We start from the raw sequence: 22,710 nt of genomic DNA on the forward strand, positions 1-22,710 counted from the left end.
AATAACCAGGAGTATGTAAAAATGGCGGAGGAGCCCATGCTCACGAGTACTCACTCAGCCTCTCGCTATCACTTCACACGCACCTTGCAAGTGGTGTCCGAAACTGACCCACCTTAGCCTAGTGGGTTAATTAGGGATCCAGGGGGGCCAAACTATAAGTAACAAAGCTTATAAACTCCACTCCGTCTCCGTTTTGCCCTGTACTCTCTTGTTTTTTTATTTCTTCATTTGTTCCTTCCAAATTTACAATAATATGTTTGTTGAAAGTCTCCTCTCATTTTTGTTGCTTTTTGGCGATTTCTATCTCTACATTGCTTTTTGTAAGATTTTTTCTTTTATAGAAGCTTTCTTGGTAAAGAACTAGTGTTTTTCATTTTCTTTGTTTCTCTTACCACTGCGGATTACGCTTCCTTTCTTTCTTTTGTTTTTGTTTTTCTGTCCGCTATGGAAGAACTGACGATCTCTCCATCTTCTTCACTCGTTTATTTAACCCAAGAAACTTCACCACCCTCAACTCTCCAGCAGTGTCTCCAGTTCGTAGTGCAGAGCCAGCAGAATTTGTGGACTTATGCCATACTGTGGCAGACATCAAACGATGAACACGGTCGTTTGTTCTTGTCGTGGGGAGATGGTTATTTCCAAGGCACTAAAGATTCGTCTCCAGCATGCTTAGACAACGAGAGAAATAAGGTGATGAAAGGAATCCAAGCACTCATTGGAGATAATAACCATGAATTTGATGTATCGATGATCAACGGGATCGGCGTCTCCGATGCTGAATGGTTCTACGTGATGTCGTTGACTCGAACTTTCCCTGCCGGAGAAGGGATTCCGAGCAAGGTTCTTAGTACTGGCTCTTTGGTTTGGTTAACCGGTGCTCATGCAATGCAGTTTTACAATTGTGAAAGATCTATAGAAGCACAATTGCATGGCATTGAAACGCTGGTTTGTATACCAACTTCTTGTGGGGTTCTTGAACTAGGATCCATAGAAATGATCAGTGAAAATTGGGGTTTGGTGCAGCAAGTTAAGTCCCTTTTCGGGTCTGATCCCATTGGCTTGGTACCAAAGCAATCAGGCCAGTTCCTTGACGGAAACATCTCTTTCGCAGACATCGGAATAGTTTCCGGGGTCGAAGAAGAAGATGCAAGTCCTGATAATGAAACAAAGCAAGAAAACTGCAACAACAAAACCAAGAAATTCTCCACTAAAACTGGGAAATCTTCATATGTGGACTTAGAGCATTCCGATTGTGATCGTCCATTATTACTATCCATGAGTCACATGGAGAAAAGAAACCCAAAGAAACGTGGAAGAAAACCCGGGCTCGGGCGAGAGACACCGTTGAACCACGTGGAAGCTGAGAGGCAACGCCGCGAAAAGCTGAACCACAAGTTCTACGCTCTCCGAGCCGTAGTTCCGAACGTGTCGCGCATGGACAAAGCATCGCTCTTATCTGACGCTGTGTCGTACATCAATGAGCTAAAGTCGAAAATCGATGAACTTGAATCGCAGCTTCAGAGGGAGTGTAAGAAACTGAAGGTGGAACCTATTGATGCTATGGATAACCAAAGCACAACCACTTCAGAATCCCCTAATAATTCTTCACCATCCCCTGCAACAGCAGGCTCTGCTGGTCTCGATTTCAATATCAAGATCATCGGAAACGATGCAATGATTAGGGTTCAGTCAGATAATGTGAACTATCCAGCTGCAAGGATAATGGTTGCCCTCCGTGATCTGGAGTTTCTCATCCATCATGCAAGTATCTCATGTGTTAACGAGATCATGCTCCAGGATATCCTTGTCGCCGTCCCCGATGAACTGAGAAATGAACAAGGACTCAAATCTGCTCTTCTCAGGAGGCTCGACCAGTAAGTTTATTCAGTAAGAGTCAGGTATTTAAATTATAATTGTGATCTCATTTCCAGTTATGATATGTTTATCGTGATTGCATAAACAACGGGTACTACTGTGATTATTACGGATATCACAGTTATATAATAAGGTTTTCGGACGCTATTTTAATAGTGGTCCGTTAGCCAAGTCTCAGGTAAGAGTGTGATTTATGTGAAAAGTGAACATCTTTGTTTTTCAATGCTTTTGTTTTCTGTGTATTGTCGTTTTATTTGTTTGTCGAATCCCAGTTGTTCTTTCTTTGATTTGTATTTTCTTTTCCTCGGGTTTCCCTTGTCGCGTATAATTAAGAGATAAAATCAGCAGTTTGTTGTTTTTAGTTGGTTTTTTCCCATTCTTTGCTGTTCCCCAATTCTGTGACAAGTTTGTGCTTGAAGCAAAACCAAACCTTAATGAGCCATATTACGTTATAGCACGGGAACGTACAAAATATATACCTCCACATTTGCTAACAACCGATACAAAAATAAAATAAATATAGACTGTGATGTAAAAGTACAATACGAACATCATATGTTAATAAATATAAAAATTAGTTTATATTATGTTGTGGAGTTAATATCACGGGATATCACCCAACAATGACCTCATTTTAAATTAGTCTTTAGATTTTATAATGTTTTATATTGGTCTTCGAACAATGATTTCATTCCAAATTGATCTCTAAATTTTAAAATATTGTATACCACTAGTCGAACTATCAATATTATTCTATTTTTATCATTCTAAAGATGTGTCGTTAATTTTACTAATTTTTTAAAAGTCGTGAAAATTGAACTTGTGATCATCTAAAAAATAATTTATCTTTGAATAAACTAATAATATTTACTAATTTCAACCAATAAAATTCATATGTTAATAGAAGGATCAAAGCGGAATAATACTAATAATTTAAGGACTTATATAAAATATTTTAAAATTTAAGAATAATTTAAAATAGAAATCATAATTTAAGGATATAATTTGCTCCATCACGGAGCCACCCATTCAAATCCAATCCCTTCCGGATAGGAATAAATTTGCTCCATCATTTTGTATGCTTATCTGGACTCATTTCTCAAAAAATAGTTGAAACTTCTAAAATTGGAAGTAAAAATTACACTGTTCTTAAAAATATTTAAATAAAGATCAAACATTTTAAAAAAATCAGTTCATAGGTTGAGTTCAATCAAGATTTTTATTTCGAAGTCTGACACATTAAATTTATTCTTTTTGTGGACGATTGACGGCATTACTCATTGTTTTTGAATTGTTTTCAAATTAACCTACTCACTAAATTTAATAGGGCAAACTACACATTTAATACATAAACTATTAATTTTGGTACGTTTTAGTATTTAAACTTTTTTTTCAAAACTATAACTAACTTTTAGTTTTTGTTTCATTTTATTACCCTATTTTTTATAATTTAACGGATGGGCTCGCCGGCTGTCGCGTCTACAGTCACTAACCGTCACATCCATCGGTCGATGAAGCCCAAACTTTCCAGACAACGCCTTTTCAACCCTCTGAACGAGATTTCGGCCTTTGTTTCACCGCAAAATGCCTCAATATTCCCAAATCGACGATGGACTCTTCGATTTCTCCATCCTTCGATCTCCATGATCCACCGTCCGATGGGCCTGAAACGGGATTATGTTGGTTGACTCGTCATTCTTTCGTGGTTCACCGTTCGGATTGGTCATCAATCCATCAGAGGTATGCCACATCAGCATGTCCGTTAAGGTTTTAATGCTGGTGTACTAAAATGAAATAAAAACTAAACAATAAGTATGCTTTTGAAAAAAATAAAAATTTAAGTATTAAAATAGGCAAAAAATAATAATTTAAATACTAAATACGTAATTTACTTAAATATTATGCCAACTTTAAAAACTATCCCATCATATGGTCATTTAACAAAAAGTGACACAAAATTCGATAAGACGTGTAACAAAAAAGTGTTAAAATTCGGTAGTTGTATTTTACCTATGAATACTATTTTATTTTCAAAATTTTGATATTTATTTGATTCGGGTAAAAAAAAGAAATTATTTGAAATTTAATTCAAATATAATACTTGAAATTAATATGAAGATTAAACAAGTTTAAGTGTTAAAATAATAAAAAAACACTACAAAAATTATAAATATACAACTTAATATAAAAAATATCTAAATTATATATATATTTCATTTAAATGTCTAGATTTATTAAGGTCAATGTAGGTATCTTACATGTTATCATTTTAAGTGCATATGTCACAACGACCATTAAAAAAATACTTCAATCACTTAGAATGTGTGACACACGTTGTGTTTAAAAAAAAATTTAAAAAAAAATAATTTTTTTTTTTAAATTTCATTATTAGAAAAAACTCCAAATTTCTCTAAATCTAAAAATATTCTCGAAATCTTTAATCCAAAAGTATCGCCCCCACTCATTGGTTATCCCCGTCACTGTCGTTTGCATACTCACTCATCATCGACCATCACCCGTAGCCTCAATCCACAAAATTCCTAAACCCAAATCCCTAAATTCAACCCCCTAAAATCTCTAAATCCAAACACACATTCATCATAATTGATGGGTGAGCGATCGGTGAGTGAGTGAGTGATCGTCGGTGATGACGATGGTTAACGATGAAATTGAAGATCTTAAGATATTTTCTAAAAAATTGAAAAAGTTGGGATATTTTTTAAAATATTTATGAGTTTTATTTTTTATTTTTGAAAAATAAAAGAAATAAGTAAATACGTCACATGTCAAATACTGATTTGTCAATCAATTTTTAATAGATTTTTTAATGATCGTTATAATGTAGGTAGTTAAAATGATAATGGTGTAAACCTTAGACACCTTCATTAACTGGAAAAAATTAATTATTTAAACAAAAGAATGTAAAATTTGAACAAATTTTTTTATATTAAGCTTAAACCTACAAGTCCTTGATCTGAAATTGTGCCGCCATTCTTATACGGTGGTGTGGAGCCAGTCAAAGTAGCCGCTGTGAAATTTGCAGGTTAGAATATTATTCCAAAGGATGGAAAGCGTATAGAGTAATTGGCGTCAGGATTCACGAGAAAGAGTACAATGAATCTGCACCTCTATCTTCTCACCAGCATCCAAAATTGTGGTCAAATTCTTTGAGTGAGTTTAAGTTTTTGATGAATTAATTACTTATTATTCCAAAAGTAATCAACTCTACTTTGATCATTGACAGATCATTAACCATTGAGTTGATAGAAAAGGCAGACGTTTAATGATTACTCTTAAAAGGAAGTGCAAAACAAAATGAGATGAAAGGCTTCACACAAACTCATCTTTTATTTGTTTTTGTGTCGAAATGTTTATTTATCCTTTGGGCTGTACAAATAACAAAACTGAAACATCCAATCAAAGTTATTCCTAGGATGGAAAGTGGAAACCATTCGCTGTACAAATATTACTGTCCACTGTGCCTGGATTCCACTCTCGATAGTGAAACATCCGTCGTGCACCTTCATATACAATACTATCAATAATTTATTTTGACCGGATTAAAGTGGACTGTTCCCTCGTCTTTTTAAGCCCAGGCCCAACCCCCAACTTCTCAAGTGTACTCTTAAACAAGCTTTAAGATTGTGCGACCGGTTTGATACGTTCATATCTGCGGTAAAATAATTTATTTTGACTATATTATTAAATTTGCTTTTAATATTGGAATATTAGTTAAATGGTAACGACTTTTTAAATGAGAGGTCACTCTTCATTCATTGGAATTAAAGAATTTATAGATACGTTCCACCCAAAATAATGAGTTAAGGTTATAAGCTTATAAATCTATAGTCTGATGATGGAGTCGATTCCATGATCATAAGTTTATTCTATATTGAACCAAATCGAAATAGGATTATATACATTTTTATTATAAGAAGGGGTCATTTGAGCATATCTTAATAGATATTATGTTTACGTATGAATCCTTCTATTATTACATTCATTTTGGAATTAGGAATGAGAGTAATCAGACATTCCTTTTACATATCTCATTATTTGGGATCATATTCACTTCATTTCTCTATCTTCTTTTATTAAATTGAGAAATAAATAGGTTTGATTGTCTATTTTTTTAATATAATCTTAATATATATATATAAGACATCTACCGGATACTTCAAATAAGAGCAATTGAATGTTCAACTCTAGCTTTTATGATATGACTGATTAATAGAAATACTCTAACATATTCAAATGTTTTTTGTATCGATGTTTCTTCTTACGAATTGACTAATTGTCAGTTACCTTTCTAACCCATTTAAAAATCTCTCGATTGAATATCGAGAATTCAAATTACATATATTTTAAAAAAATGAATCCAATATATGACTTTTGAAGTACAACAGATCTTTAATATTATTATTATTGATTATTTGTAATTGAAACTAAATACTTATATGTTTATTATAATTTTACGAATCCAATACATGAGTTTGATATTGACACAATCTTTTTTTCTCGACATATGAAAGGATCATCTCATATATTTGGTTTAGCCTTTCTCATTTTCTTTCGATGATCACACAACACAAGTATAACTTGAATTTTTTAGAAGGGATTTACCTTCATGTCATAAGGTAAATCCCTTCTATGCTTATGCTATATTTAAAGTTTAGATCCACTAAAATTTTACTATAAATATTTAGAGTTATAATTAATTGGCTCCTAATTATTAGCATAATCCTAACCATCTCTATTAATATCGTAAAAAAATTTGAAAATATAGCATGAATTAAGTGATCTCAGTGATTAAGGAATTTGTTGTTATTCTTTGAGTTTTTGGGTTCGGGCATTGCGTATGTAGGAATATGAGTGTTTATTGTCAATGGGTTGAGAAGTCTTTGAACATATAATATATCTTGTATTCCTCCCAGATTTACAATATATATATATATAAATTTTGAGAATTTATGCATAGGAAACTAGGGATCAACAGTGCACACTTCGGGTGCCCCTTCCATTTTTCTGTTCACATGTTCTTCTTGTTCTCCTCCAATCTCTGCTTGCTTCTTCTTCCAAATTAAGAATTTAAATGTGCAAGCATGGTCCAATAAGGCAAAAAGGTGCCAATTCAGCTGCCAAACATGCCACCTTAGATTTATTGTGACCTGAGTAAGATCAAGCTTATTAATGGTTGAGTGACTATTTTGTTATAAATAAAAAATATTAATGATCATAACATAATTTAACTTTATTTTCTACGATTCAGAGCTGAAATCTGGAGAAAATGTTTAGATTTTCTCACGTCATTTCGTTTTCTTTCTTTTGAACTTTGAGGTTAAAATTACCGCAGCCATAACATCGTCAAGTTATCTAAATCCATTGGTTGTAGTAATGTTTAAATCATCTTTTCTATTACATTATTCAGAGCACATTACAAAAAGGTCATTATTTATTATGGCGGTAGGGTGCTGAATTTGATTTCAGTATGGCCAATCCCCCAAGCAGCTAAAGCTAAGGTAGCTTGTAGATGAGCATTCAATGATACAACTTTAAATAACAAAAAAAAAAAAATATTCAGAACAATCGAGAAAGGTTCCTGGAGAATCATAGGTGTTTTCATTTCTCTTACATTAAAATTTGTTTGATTGTTTCCCCTCTTCTATCTTATAATATTACACAGGTTTTTACACAACCATGGAAAACTTCAGTTGGATCACAAAATAGATACGGGAAAGCTTTTCCGTCGTCTTACCCCTTGCTCTTTATTCATTGGCATATGCCACGAACCTCAAACAAAGCTAACTACCAAAACAGTTGAAGAGAAACGAGAGAAGCTTTTAATTCTAAAACCGTTGACTGAGATCACTAGAGCCATCTACTGTACACACTCACCAGTATCCAGTCAAAACAACTGATTTGGGCAGTCACTTTGCCTCCTCTGCTCCATCACCACCACCATACCCACCAGCTGTGCTGCCCTGTCCATCAGCACCAGCTTCAGAGTCATCTTGCTTGTTTCCAGCACGTCCATCATTTTGGCCCGAAGCTGGGGAGACACCACCACTGCTGCCACCTCCAAGACTAGCCTTAGCATACATGGGATGAATGCCATTATTCGGCCCTCCAGGTCTGATTCCCATTTGTCCTTGCATAGCTTGTTGATGCTGCTGTGGATCCTGCATTTGATGTGGGCTATTGAATTGCCATGGCACTTTTTGGGGGGAAATACCAGCTTGCTGCACCATTGCAGCAGCCTCAGGATGTTGCATAAAATATCCTCCTGGCTGCATTGCAGGATTTGGTGCCATCTGCAGTGGTTAAAAAACATGAGACCATGCAGTGTAACCGCAGATAGAATTGAAGGAACTTCTTACTTTTAATACTCACCTGAGGAGGCATTGTACTTGTTGGCGTTGTTTGTGGTTGAGCATCCGCAATAGCAGCTAAGTACATCAAATTCTTTTCAGCTGAGCTTGATACCTAAAGCATCAAAATCTTATAAATGCATAGCCCAAATATCATGCATTAGCATATGTTCATTTTTCAATATTCAGGTTCAAAAAACAAAACAAAAATCATGTTTCGATATGCAAAATCAAACAATTATTTATGCAGAAAAAAAAATGCAAACATTCAGCATTGACATTCAAATACGTTCATTGCATCAATTTCTAGGTTCATAGGTTGATAACTTCCTCTCTAGAATGTTCACCTCGTAGGCACAATCTTGATGAATAACCACAAAGATCATTGATTATCAGTGCCACCATACAATATGCTAATGATCAACAAACAATAAATATGCTAATATAAGTTAGTTTCTATCCTGAATCCTTGATGGTGCATTATTCAGAAAAACGAATATATTCCTACATTTGTAGGTTCTGCTAACCACAAGAATACAAGTTATCCGGCCTTCTACATATGAATGGATCAAAAACAGAGAAGTAAACCGCAAGGCTCTTTGTCCCCAAGGTAATAACATCAAAGAAAAGCCACTTACAACATAAAGCAAATATATATTCTAAACCAAAGATGTTAATTTAAAGTGCTCATGCATCACTAAGGCAGATAAAACAAAGAAAGAGAGATTATAAATTACTTACTGGGCACATTCAGCAAGTTTTCCAAGATTCTGATTGTCCATAATTGCCAAAATAAACTACTTGTTCTCATCAAGGTACTATTAAAATGTGAAAAGGAAATCCACAAGAAACCAAAATAGAAACAAAACGGTTATATTGAGATAGAACGCTGAAAATCAACTCGACACAGGTAACTAGACAGATGATGATCCCCCTCCCTCAAACATCAAGCACGATAACTAAAAGTGCTAGATACATCTAATCATTCAAGATTGTGAAAGTCTTTTGTTTTCAACAACTACTAAAAAGAAACCAGTTTAATCAACCCCATAGGAACCAACAAAAAGATTAATTAGATCCCTTGCATTACTAATAACTTCCATTCATTCTCTCTATTTTATCCATTACTGTTACCATAAGCAATTCCAACTAAATGTCAATAAAGGTCCAACAAATTCACGAAAAAGCACAAGTCTTACATCTCCTAAACAGTTTCAGACATAAATAGAAAGTACCATAAAAATGAAAAGTTCCAGGTCAGCATCTGTCTCTATAAGCCTATAAGGTCATAACTTCAACGTGCAAGCATTACCGCACAACATATAAAGGGATACATAAGCGAAAGTAAAAAAGAAAAATTAATGTAAATATATGTACCTTCTGAATTTGCTCGGTGGTGATATTATTGGCCGGAAATGAAGGCATCACTGGAACCATTTGCGGTGGCTGCTTCATATTGTGTGACGTTTTACTTCACTTTACTCCAATGGGAAACCCTAACCCTGATCACCCTCAAGAATCTTCCCTAAAAGAAACCAAAAACAAACCCTAAACCGAAAAATCCCCAAATTTTAGAAGTTAAATGAAGGATATTTACTATGTTTACCTGGGTTCGAGCAGGTGGGTCTAAAACTCTAAATGCTCTTTCTTTTTCTATTTATTTTTAGGAGTTTTTTATGGTAAAAGTTGGAACTTGTAAGAATGAGTAAATCAAATAAATAATTTTTATGCTAAATTATTAACAAAATAATTATTCAATTAGTTTGATTAAATATTATAATTTTTTTATCATATTCTATTTTATTTATAATATTAATATTTAAATTTAAATGTTGTTAAATTTATTAAGAGACTTTAAATTTTAGTTGTTAAAGAAAATGTTATTATCTTTAGAGATCTCGAGTTTGAACATATATTATCTTATAATTGTTTAAATTATTTTAAAAAATTAAACATTATTTAAGAGATTAATATCTCATCTTAATATATTAATTAATAATTTATAAATCGATCATTTATAAAAGGAGTCAAACTCTACTTTTTTTTAAAAAAATTGATTGACATAACTTGTTTAATCTACTTTTTATAATATATTTAGTTAATTTAAATTATTTATATTATTAACTATTCTAATTAGAATGATAATGTAAAATCTTTCTTAATTTTTTTTTTCTGATTCATCATGTAGAGAGATTTTTTTATCTGAAAGAGATGTTTGTAATGGAATTATAAAATGTAGATTGAAAAGATCAATAGGAAGTAATAGGATTAAATCTCAAAGTTGAGTGTAGAAGATGGACGAAAGCAATAATTTAACCTAAAATCAAGTTACTTAATGTTTGTAATGGAATTATAATTTAACCTCGCCCAAATACCATTTTCCCATTTATCAATCTCTTTCCCGCTAATAGAAGTCATCTCTTCACGACGAGCGCGCCTGCACGGAGCTAACTGATTAGGAGATTACCCCAAACACCAATTAACCTAACCCTGAACCCTGGTTCCCGACATATGGAAACGCCTGTTCCCTGCCCGAACCCGAAGATCACTCCCGATCTTTCCCCAAATCGGGATAACTATCCGATTCACTCCCCGAATGGAAATAAACCTCTTCAAGTTTTTCTCTGGTCTCAGAGTCCTCGGCTACTGCATGATCCTCCTCTTCGCCGCAATTGTCGGCGTATCTTACTACGCCGTCGTTTTGCTCACGTGTGGCCCACAGTTACTCCGCGGCGGGTTCCACTCCCTTTTGTCGTTCACCATCGTCATTGTATTCCATGTTCTGGTAAATCTGTTTCTTTGGCAATTTATTTTACCGTTTGTTGCTTTGTTTAGCAACTCTAATTGCATTTCATTTCTCATTTTTGTTTGCAGCTTATACTTCTATTATGGAGTTACATTAGAGTGGTGCTTAAGGACCCCGGTTCTGTACCTGAAAATTGGAGAACTGTTTCCGTGGAGGAGAATTTGGAGGTTGGTAGTTCTTTGGCTGCGGCGGAAGATGGATTTGAGAGAAGATCACGTGGTGTTGGTTATTGCACACATTGTCAGAATGGAAAGCCGCCACGGTGTCATCATTGTTCTATTTGTATGTCAAATTAAAATCTTTAATTTCTTTTTAGATTAAACTTATTTTGTTTACTATTTAAGATCGAATTGAATAAGGGCGAATACCTAGCTAGCTTTGAATGAAAAAAAGGAGGGAATTTGAAATTAGGGATTAATTAGGTCATGGAGAGTAAATTCAGAACAACTAGCTTTATTGAAATTATCTTATTGATATTAAAAATTGCCCTAATAACAATCTAGTGTAGTATTTATCATGAAACTCTCACTCTCTAGTAGAATAGTTATATTAGAACTCATATTAATAGAACTCTCATAGTCCTAATTACTCTCTAGTATAATAATAGTTGTATTAGTACACAGAAGATAAGCTAAAAAAAAGCTAACGTAAACTGATAACAAAAAAAAAAAAACTGATCTAATAATTAAATTAGACTCGGATGTTCCTTTCTCATTCTCCCCTGGTTGAAAAAAATAGCTGCCTCAGTTGCAAAAGTTTTGACCAAAGCCGCAAATATGCACATAGTGTTTCTAAAACCACTAAGAAAGGTCATCTTGACAAGGAGGAAAAGAGGAGGATTCACGTGAATTGGAATACGGTTTGTAGGCCACTGAATTGTGGTGGTCTAGGTGTTCTAGATTTGAATCTCACTAATCGGGTTCTACTGGGTAAGTGGGTGTGGAAGTTTGCCAATGATAAAAATTCCCTTTGGAAATGTGTGTTGTGTAGCAAACACGAGGCTAGTTGCAATACAATGTCTATTAGGAAGGTTACTTCTCCTAAATCTTCTTGGATTTTGAGAGGTATTGCAAATAATTTCTTGAAGAATGACTCGGAAGGTGCTTGTCTCAGATCAAATTCGAAGTTGAAGTGGGGAACGGTAATCCATTTCTTTTTGGAATGATGTATGGGCAGATGAGTTTCCTCTAAAAATTCTTTTCCCTAGAATTTTTGTGCTTTCTCCTTTTAAAGGGGGGAAGGTTGTAGAGTTTGGAAGCTTTGAACGGAGTGGTTGGGTGTGGAATTTTCAAACAAGAAGGAATTTGTGTGATTGGGAGTTGGATCAATGGATGGATTTGATGACTAAACTGAAGGATATTCAACTTTCAAAGTTGGTGGAAGATTTCCTATCTTGGACTGCAAGTGGGGATGGACTGTTCTCGGTTAAATCTTGCAGAAATACTCTTGGTAATGTGTTTGAGAGTAGTGTTTTGTGGTTAAAAGGGGTTTGGCTGGGATTAGCTCCACCTCGAGTGGAAGCTTTCCTTTGGCAGCTTGCTCATCAGAAAGTGGCAGTAAAAAATGAGTTGGTTAAGAGAGGATTATCCTTCGGAGATGATATTTTGTGTCCTTTGTGTAAGAAACAGGAGGAGTCAATGCAACATTTATTTATTTCCTGTTACGTTGTTTGGGAATTATGGAATAAAATTGCTAGTTTTTGGGACTTATCGTTCGTTATACCCCAAGACCCTCCTTCTCTTCTTAGTTCCTGGGGTGAGTTGAGGGTGAACTCGATGATTTGGAAGTTCATTCTGGGAGTCATTTTTTGGTCAATCTGGAAAGTTAGGAATACAATGGTGTTTGAAGGATCTTCTCTTGACAGGCTGTCTTTGTTCTTTATTGTTAGATTCAGGCTTTGTAAATGGTTCCTAGCCAAGTTCCCTAAGCTACCTATACAGGAGGATGTGTTGATTGGTAATCCATCTCTTGCAGATGGGTTTTCACTATCTAAACCTAAAGAATGTCATGTTATTCGATGGATTTCCCCCCCAGTTGATTTTCTAAAGATGAATGTTGATGGAGTTGTTAGGCAAGATAGCTCGGGTGGAGGAATAGGAGGTATTTTAAGATATTGGAAGGGCTGCACACTGTTGACTTTTTCAGAGAATGTTGGTCAAGGAACTCCTCCACTTGCTGAGTTAAGGGCTATAAAAAGAGGCATTGAAATATTTTTGTCATCACGGTGGGAATCTGTTGGTAGGTTGATTGTTGAGAGTGATTGTAAGTCTGCAGTGGAATGGATTCAGGCCCCGATTTTGGCTCCCGTTTTTTTCTCGCCTCTAGTTTATCAGATTTTGACTTTATTCACTGGCAAGGTACATTTAGTGAGGTTGATTCCAAGGGCGTGCAATGGGGAGGCAGACAAGTTAGCAAAGAATGGGATAGGTGAATTGTTAGGAGTAAATTGTGATTTTTCTGGTCCACTGTAAAGGTTTTTAGGGCAGGAGAAGTTTTTAAGTTTTATGTACTGCAGTTTGGTGTAATGGTTAAATCTTATGTAACTATTTATTATTAAGGCACTCTTTTCCTCTTTCCGCTGATTAAGGAGCTTAATTTAATGTTCCATTAATCAAGAAGGGGGTTTTTAACGAGGCCTTCCATTCCTATGAAAAAAAGAAAGGTCATCTTGACTCTTAAAAGTTGTCTTCCATTCATCAACACTTCTCAACCTATGGTGGTGATAACCATTCTTCATATCAATCTTTGGAATAATGATAGAAACAACAAATTGATCAATCATAACATTCGACCAAGACTTCCCCACAAGAATATGATCCACATCCATGGTAACATGACACAAGGCATGATCATAAGGTGAGGTCACTCTTTAAATAATGCTTCCAAGTTCTATCTCTTGGATTTCACATTGAATATGGTGATGTTAACACTTCCTTTTTGGGGCTTTGACTGGGATCCTTCTCGTTACTTAAGAAAGCATCTATTTTGATATCTGATTTGGTCTTATCATCACAACCTCTGATCTTCTTCATAAATTCACCATCAGATGTCTCATTGGTCATGTTGAACATATCAAACCGATCTCTAACTTCTTCAAAACCCTTAACTCGAGCACCTCGATTTGGATGTACATCTTCAGTTTCTTCCAGATACTCATCATAGATAAGTTCTAGGTTCTAACATATCATAATTTTTCTCCTTCACAAACATCTTGCTAATATTAATTCCATCCTTGTTTGTTCAAGGGCATCCACCTATTTCGCCCCCAATCCACCTCATTTTGCAGGGTTTGTGGGTCCAACATCATGAAAGGAGTTTTTCTTGCTCACCAAAACCAGTTTCATCAGTAAGACTACCTTCTGGCATGTCAAACTGGTGGGTACCTTCTAGAGTCTCTGTTCAGGTTTCCACATGTCCCTGTTGTATTAGGAATAAAGCAAAAAAAGGGGTCTGGGATTTTCCAGCAACCAGCTTTATTAAAATCCCATCAATGATAATAAAAGCTACCCTAATAATCTTCTAGTATAGTATTTATATAAAAAACTCTCATAGTCCTATTTACTCTGGTAGAATAGTTGTACTAGAACACTTACTAAGAGTCCTTTACTAATCATATGATCATTTAAAAGAACAAAAAAGATAAACTTAGCTTAAAACTGATAAAAATGATCCTAATAATCAAATAATTAAATTGAACTTGGATGCTCCTGCATCATTAGGGATTTGTTGGGTTTAGGTGACATTGGGAAAGATCGCTACGTCCTTAATTCAAGTAGATAAGTTAAGGGAAGGTTGGAGTGGTAATTCCACTTTGGCAACCTCTCTTGTAGATTTTCTGGAATAATGCTACTGGTTTTAATCGGCATGAATGAAGTATGAGAATGGGTCAAGTTGATAGCATGAAACATGACTTTTTGCATTGTGTTTCTGTAGGTCAAATATGTGTTCTCAAGATGGATCATCGGGTGGTGAATTGTGTTGGTGCACGCAACTATAAGTTTTTTCTTCTTTTCTTGGTAACTTCCATTCCTCTTACATAGTAATTTGTCTTATGGAATAATATTTTAAGAAGTATGTCCCATCTTTCTTTTTCTATTTATGTTTGTCACTTTAGGTTTGTCTTTGTCCAGAGGTTTTTCCGTGGCATATTTTGAATTAAGAGTGCCGTAACTAATCTTACTAGAAAAGATCTGTCAGGCTTGACCTAATAACCCTAAGGAGCAAGGGAAGTTCTGTTTTTGCTATCTCTTTGAGATATTTAAGAAAGAATTTCGGCTATCCTAATACTGTTTTTGCAAATCTTTAACCCCGACAGTTGATTTAATTGTGTAATTAATACTACTAATGTATAACAATGTTGAATATTTCTTCATGCCTTGTGCTTTCTTTTTCCATATCTTCTTGGGAAGGATTAAGTACATTTACATACGGTTCGGCAATTTAGAATATGCATGTAAATGTTTATTTGTGTACTTAAAAGGTCGGCAGTCTCATTCCATTTCCCCCCTTTCTTCCCTAATAAAAAGGGATCATATTGCTCAAACTGAAGGTGGCTGAACTGAATGTTGTCTTCTTATATTTAGACTTGCTTAGAAAGTATGATCTTCTCTGCCCCTTACCTTTCTTTTGAAACAAAGAAAGGAGGCAGGAATGGCCATCTCATCTTTGTTATGTTTCCTGACATTCATTTCTCTGAATAAAAAGCTATATACGTTTTTGGAGACAACACTAGTCACCCTAGTGTTACTGCCAAGTTTTATCAACTTCTTTCGTGAAGCCAAGAATCATTCCGCCTCTCCTTCCAAATCAGCAATAATCTTTTTGGCATTTGGTAAGTTATCAACTCAAGTCGATAAGTCATTTTCAGTTCATCATATTTGTTTTGCATTCTCATTTTTTTTCATCTTTCTTACAGATTCTGTACCTTGATGCAGTTCTCAATTTTTCTTTTGCTCTGAGTCTTGTTTGTTTCATCACCATGCATGCATCTCTTCTATCAAGCAACACGACATCAGTAGAGGTATACCATACGGCTAATATTTTTCAACCATCTTGATTTTGTTTATGGTGTTTTATTTTGTTGCTTAGAGATTGGGTAGGCAGTAACATGTTGATTTTTATGTGTTGCCTTCTTGTTGTTGAGAACCTATACGAACCTCATGCTTTTATTTTAAATCACCACTCTTGAGCAATGATATTATCATTTGGATAGGCTGTGTGTTTGAAGGCTTTATTTGAAAGTTAGTGTATTATATATTACCTTTCTGAAACAATTTTCCAGGTTCACGAGAAGACAGGACTAGTCAGATGGAAATATGACTTGGGCAGGAAAAAGAATTTTCAGCAGGTGAATACTTGCTTTGCATACTCCCTGAGCTTCTTTTTTTTTATTTATCTATGGACGCGAGTACGAGGAAATTTGATCTATTTATTAAGAGATTCATTCGGGGTTCATAGTGGTATAACAATTAAGGCATGTATAGTAATGCTTTGGAAGGGGGATTCAAAGAAGTCACATGATGCCCTTTTTATCTTGACCATTAATAGCTGGTGATGTACCATGCATTAGGATGGTCATGCATATCTTAATCGGAATTGGAGGAAATGGAGTTCGTACTCTTTCTGTTTTTGCATATTCCAACTTGTGTTATATGATACATTTTAACTGTTTATGGTATTTGGCACGAAGAAAAGCTTGTGGTTGTTCCCATTGTTCTCAGAAGATGATTTAGACAACATACCAGCACTTCATGGTCTGGAATTTCCAACGCTTTCAGATGTTGAGGCATGAGCTTTTAATGAGAGGACATATGAGCTCAGTTGTGTATCATGTTGCCACATTATTTATTACCTTAGGTTTGATGACGGTATGTATCTCACAACATAATTGTATTTGATGATAATCGGCATATTCTCGTGCTATACTGGCTTGAAGTGAATGTGAGTAAAAGCTGTGACAAGTTTCGTTGTTATTAAAGTTTGGAAATGAAGAATCCTGTGAGCAACGTGATATTTTAGAGTAGAATGCCATTGGCGATTGCTTGAAATTCGTATGTTTCATCTCTTGGATGTGGGATGTTGTTGGCGACAGTAACAAACGAAATGGAAATAAAATTTTCGATTACGATAAACCCCTACCAACTCTTATCCCTTTAGGCCACGCATGTAGGAAGCTATGTTGTCCCTTCATCAAAAGTCAATGGCGTCCGGCAGATAAAAATATTATATTTTTTGGGGGGAGGGGGCCTGATATATATATATATATATATATTATAGATGGCTTAGATTGGACATTACTCGAGGACCAATTCAACTGCTCGGGAACTGGCAGCATGTCATTCGAAATTATATATACATATACCAATAAGCTATACTTTGGCTTCTGATTTATTAAAACTTGAGGCACTATTTTTTATTAAAATATCGCTTTCGCCATCCTTATTTGCTTTTGAAAGCCTCGCTGATGAGTAATTAAGAATGCAAATTTAAATCGGAAGTAAAAGAACGCAAATATTCCAATTTAATTATGTTGAATTCAAACATGATTAATTTGATTTGATTATAAAAAACTAAAAATTATTCAAATTTAGAATGATAAAAAATTATTCCAATTTACAATAATTGAAAGTCTAAAATAAATTGATTGTTTTAATTTAAATTTAAAATAGTTTGAGTGTTGTTCTTTCTTACGGTTATGGGTTCAAGTAGTTGCATGTGTAGGGTGTGTGCATGTTGTCAATAGTTAATAAAGATTATGAATAAATATTGTAATCACTCGAACTATTAAAAATGATTAACTTAAATCTAAAATCAAGGTCTAAAATGATTAAAAATAACCCCTCTAAAAAATCTATTAAATAAATATAAATAATTTAAACCCAAAATAATCTAAATAAAATATAAGAGGAAATAAAAACAACTGAAACCTGATATAATCCTAAAATTTTAGACCTATATTCACACGTGACTAGAATGGAGAGGATTAAGCAAGACCATGCTATTAATTAAAACAAACACAGAGGGACGACGACCACTAGAGTTTAAAAAAAACAGGGAGGATAATTTTCTCGATAATAATAAGTTATATATATATATATATATATTTATACTAAATAAATGCAAATAAAATTTGGAGGTGGTGTGCCCACCATATCTTATTGGATCCGCCACTAATTCTCAGTTTAGTTTGCCACTTTTGCATTTCAATTTCGTTCTCCTCCTCATCCTCATATACCTGATTTCTCCTACTACATCTTACATTATTTAATCATATGAAATCAAACAAATTGGTGTCCCATCATTATCTCATGCTTTTAATTCACATGAAGCAATTACAACAATTAATCTAAAACTTTAAAAAAGAAGAAGAAGATAAGGCTTAAAGAAGGGTGATCTAGCCTGCAATTCTTGTATTCGAAACAACAAAAAATGTAAAGCTTGAAAAGCAGAATCAGTAGGATGTGGATATAACTTGGCCGATCATGTTTTCTGGGTCATAAACAGATGAGCCATCTGTGGGTCTTACTTCCCCAGTAAAACTGCAAATATCGGAAACAAAAACGGCGAACCAAACGATGAGTGGAGTTACAAACAGTATAAGACCAAAGGGTACCATCCAAAGCTGACTATTTGTCCGATGATACTCGTATTCCCACCATCCCAACATCATGCCTCCGCTCAAACTCACCAAAAACGACCATAACCAAGCTATGCATGTACTCACTATCTTCTCTGATTCCTTCGTCTTGGTCTCCACTCGCTTTTCTTTATCAGAATCCATAGCAACTTAGCTGCAAAACCTGTGTTGGTTTAACGTTCCAAGAAGAAGAAATTAAAGAGAAGAGAAAAAGAAGTCTAAAGAAGCAAGAATCTCATGGCATGGGATCTGATTTTAGATGACACTCCATCCAGGTAAGAGCGACGAAAGTAACAATCAGACGTGGATTCTTTTATAAAAGTCATTATCATTGACGATACTAATAGAAAAAAAGAAAAGAAATTGTGACGTAAGAAAGTGATTACGTTTCGGCTTGTATCAACTACCATAGCTGCATGGATGAATCCGGGAGAAGATTCATTTGGCCTTTTTATAATGGCTTTGTTTTATTGCAGAGACATCATTTTTTTTAATAGTATAAGATGATTATAATGTAATATTTATTCATAATTTTTCTTAGTTATTGACAATACATGCACACTATACCGTTCAATGAATTCATATAAATCATATTTGTATAAACACCCATAGAAAATGATTTTTTTTTTGGGTTAGATTCTATCTATCTACCAAAGGCAATGAAATTGTAGTTTGCTTATAAGCTTGAGTCCGAATTACTTTCATGGTGGAGACATATCGAATTCAGAGATATTTTAGTAAGTGGAAATTCACTTTTGGGACGTGTAGGAGAAATTTAGCCTTAGGATGTAGTGTAGCTAGCGGCTGGAGCAAGAAGACGCATTGAGTGGCTATGATTAATCTTTCCCAGGGTGTTAAGTCATATCTGCAGTTCTTTTTTCTACCAAACTGAAAGTTGTTTGGAGCTATTATCCACAGACGTGGGACTTATAATGCAATGCTTTTGTTGTGCGTTAAATTTTTTTGACACGAGGTTGAATTGCTTGCGTGAATGCAAAGGGAAATGTGATATGAAACCTTATCCAAAAACAAGGAGGGTGAATTAAATAAATGTTAGATACAATTGTGAGAAGGGGCGTGTAAAAATATTTGATTCAAACAATTTGATATGTTTTTCCGATGATTTTAGGTCTGTGTTCGAATAAGATATTTGGATTCGAAAATTTGAATATCTTATTTTTCGATATCATATATGAATCATTATTTTAGTAATTTCATTTGAAGAAACCAATTTGCCAATTTCATTGATATATATATATATATATATATATATATATATATATATTTCTTAAAAAAATAATAAATTTTTAAATGATAGTCTTAAAGTGTGTGATAGAGCCCAAAAACCCAAAATAGCATCTTAGATTTCTTTCACAAATTCTCACAAACAAACATTCTCACAAATTCTTTGAAGTGTGTAACATTAGCTCAGTAAGCTTCTGTTTGGTACTTCTCAAGCCCAATGTTTCTTTCATTTCATAATTTAATTTTGTTGACTGATAATTTTATTTATTAAAAAGTAATATTCAATAATTACGGATTTAAATTCTTATAACCAAAAAAAATTCAAGTTCTTATTATTTTATTACGCCTAATTGGAGTATTTAATCTTTCAATTTTCATCAAATAAGTCTTTTGCTTGACAATTTTTCATAATTAATTATTATCACCAGAAATTGATGATGATATGGTTGTTATTTATTGTTGTAAGCATAGATGATTTCGTTGATGTGATATTACTTTATTTTATATGTTTTAAAAGTAAGAAAAGTAAATCTCTTCAAAATAAAATAAAAATACATAAATAATTTCCATGTTTTAAAATGTTAAATATTAAATAATACCGATAAATTAAAATTTTAAAAAATAATATAAGAAATAAATACTTTAGACAAGTAAAAATATTTATAAATTCAAAAGGTTAATATATCTAGAAAATATATTCTTCTAATATATAGAAGGGATAGGATCCAATTAATGTGTAAAAAAAATTTAGTTTTATATAGATTTAGGATCGTTGGATGAGTGAAAATAGACGACTAAGATTAAAAGTATGAAATGAGAAGATATTTACTGGAAAAAAAAGGAATTAATCTCAGGCATTAAATTTTACTCATCAAACGGTACTAAATATGTGTAAAACTCTTAGTTTTACACAGTGTAAATAGATCCTAACCATATACGAATTTTTTTTTTTTTGTATTGTTTGATAGCATTGTGCAAAACATGACTGCTTTGTTTTAAGTTGACAACTCCATTTTGACGTGAACTTCATTGCTGTATTACAGGTGGGCTTGAAGCTCAGAATCGGCATTTTCCATGGCAGTTATCGTGGGGCAACTTCTGCATGATTTTGCAATTAGTCCTGAAAATTAAATCCTTTGTTAATTTTGGATATCTAATTTATTTATTTTGCTTAAGAATTGCCTCTAACATTATTACCATTTTCACTTTCCACCCCACACTCTCCCATTAACCGATTATATGACACACTTATATAAGATCATGTACATTATCAAAGAGTGCCACATGATAAAAAGAAAAGAGCAGAAGTTCTCAAATTTTTTTAAAAATCAATTAAATCTCTTATTTATATCTTTGACCAAGTTTGACCATATATCTATCAATTGTTGTCGATTGATGTCCCACGTCATTCCATAGTGTTATCAAGTAAAATTTCTGAAAAAATATCAATATTAAATATTTAATTATTTTTAACATTTTTAGAATTTTTCTTTAACATGTGAATTTCATATGGCAGAAATATAATACGTTAGATAAGAGTAATATCTTGGAAAAATTATTAAGATTTAACTATCAAGAGTGGTCAAATGGTTTAATCGATTCAATTTATCTATATGATGGCTTTATTGACTAAATTTTTTAATTTGAGGGTTCAATTGAATACAAAAAAGTATAAGAGCTTCATTAATTTTTTTCTAAAAAAATTGAGGACTTCAAGCACCCTTAAATAGAAAATAAAAAAATCTAAAAAATGTAAATGATGTAGAAATAAAAAATGATATAAAGAAAACGTATTATTTTAATAAGTATTTGGATTTTTTATTTTTACTAATTTTTAGATTTATTATATTTTTATTTTTCAATTTTAAAAAGTACAAATTTGAAGAAGAAAAAAGTATGCAAACCCGCTGGTCGACCACCGCCGTTGTCACCCCACCAGTCGCCACTTACCCACTCATCGACGGGTGTCAATCATGGCTTCAAATCCCTAAACTCAAATCACTAATGCAAACCCTAAATCCCTAATTTCCAACACTTATCTATCCCAACCAATGGTGAGTGGTCGACGGGTTGGTGGTCGGTAGGTGAGTGGGTGGTCGTCGACGGTGGTGGTGGTCGGTGTCGGAATTTCAAGTCTTAGAGTATTTTATGAAAATAGAAAAAGTTGAGGTTTTTGTTGAAAATTAATGAATTTTATTTGTTTTAAAATAATAAATAATAAAAAATAAACCACACGTCAAATATTAATTGGTTGATTTATTTTTAACGGATTCTTTTAATGGTTGTTACGGTGTAGATACCTAAATGATAACAATGAAAACATTAGGCACCTAAATTGATAAAAACAGATTAAACACCTAAATAAAAAAAATCATAGTTTGAGCACTTATTTTTATATTAAGCCTTATAAAAAAAATATAGACAATAGGAATTGGTTCAATCCTTTTAATAAAAGATTAGGTTAAATTTAATTGCAATTTCACAAACCGATAATAATTACTTAATTACAAAGTATCCATTATTTTGAAGTCAAATTTTTTATTTATCATTTTTTATTTGAAGTGTCTATTGATTTAATTTTCCAATTAGTCTAATTAAATCTAAATTAATCTAACTAATTTTTTATAACATTCTTTTGTTAATTCAAAAATTGATCGAATTAGTCAACTTTTGTTCAATTCAATTAACAATTTTCAAAAAAATAATAATTCTATTAACAATTAAATAAAAACAATCAATTAATTCAACTTTGATTAGTTTAATTTAACCACCGATTGAAT

At 33.4% G+C, this 22,710-nt stretch overlaps 3 protein-coding genes across 4 annotated transcripts; 2 read left to right on the forward strand and 1 right to left on the reverse strand.

Moving 5' to 3' along the window:
- The first annotated feature begins 381 nt into the window (after window positions 1–381).
- LOC120188886 (transcription factor MYC2-like) lies at window positions 382–2,146 on the forward strand. The gene is made up of 2 exons (XM_039192263.1): window positions 382–1,907; window positions 2,055–2,146. The coding sequence occupies exon 1, from the start codon at window positions 445–447 to the stop codon at window positions 1,876–1,878; it is 1,434 nt and encodes a 477-aa protein (XP_039048194.1). The 5' UTR covers window positions 382–444; the 3' UTR covers window positions 1,879–1,907; window positions 2,055–2,146.
- Window positions 2,147–7,471: 5,325 nt separating this feature from the next.
- LOC120188758 (GRF1-interacting factor 3-like) lies at window positions 7,472–9,906 on the reverse strand. Of its 2 annotated transcripts, none has more exons than XM_039192155.1 (4): window positions 9,850–9,906; window positions 9,621–9,768; window positions 8,266–8,358; window positions 7,472–8,186 (listed from the first exon to the last, which is right to left on the reverse strand). In XM_039192155.1, exons 2-4 carry the CDS (start codon window positions 9,696–9,698, stop codon window positions 7,803–7,805), a joined length of 555 nt encoding a protein of 184 aa, XP_039048086.1. In that variant the 5' UTR covers window positions 9,699–9,768; window positions 9,850–9,906; the 3' UTR covers window positions 7,472–7,802. The 2 variants fall into 2 exon arrangements, with proteins under 2 accessions (XP_039048086.1, XP_039048087.1); XM_039192156.1 differs by lacking the exon at window positions 9,850–9,906 and adding an exon at window positions 8,985–9,061 and having other exon boundaries at window positions 9,621–9,835.
- A 737-nt stretch (window positions 9,907–10,643) lies between these two features.
- Window positions 10,644–16,891, forward strand: LOC120188853 (probable protein S-acyltransferase 12). Its single transcript, XM_039192238.1, has 7 exons — window positions 10,644–11,028; window positions 11,118–11,331; window positions 14,983–15,065; window positions 15,754–15,880; window positions 15,984–16,069; window positions 16,331–16,399; window positions 16,727–16,891. The coding sequence occupies exons 1-7, from the start codon at window positions 10,840–10,842 to the stop codon at window positions 16,838–16,840; spliced, it is 882 nt and encodes a 293-aa protein (XP_039048169.1). The 5' UTR covers window positions 10,644–10,839; the 3' UTR covers window positions 16,841–16,891.
- Window positions 16,892–22,710: the final 5,819 nt, after the last annotated feature.

The sequence above is a fragment of the Hibiscus syriacus genome, unplaced genomic scaffold (assembly GCF_006381635.1).
Source record: "Hibiscus syriacus cultivar Baekdansim isolate YM2019G1 unplaced genomic scaffold, ASM638163v2 tig00116951_pilon, whole genome shotgun sequence".
NCBI lineage: Eukaryota > Viridiplantae > Streptophyta > Magnoliopsida > Malvales > Malvaceae > Hibiscus > Hibiscus syriacus.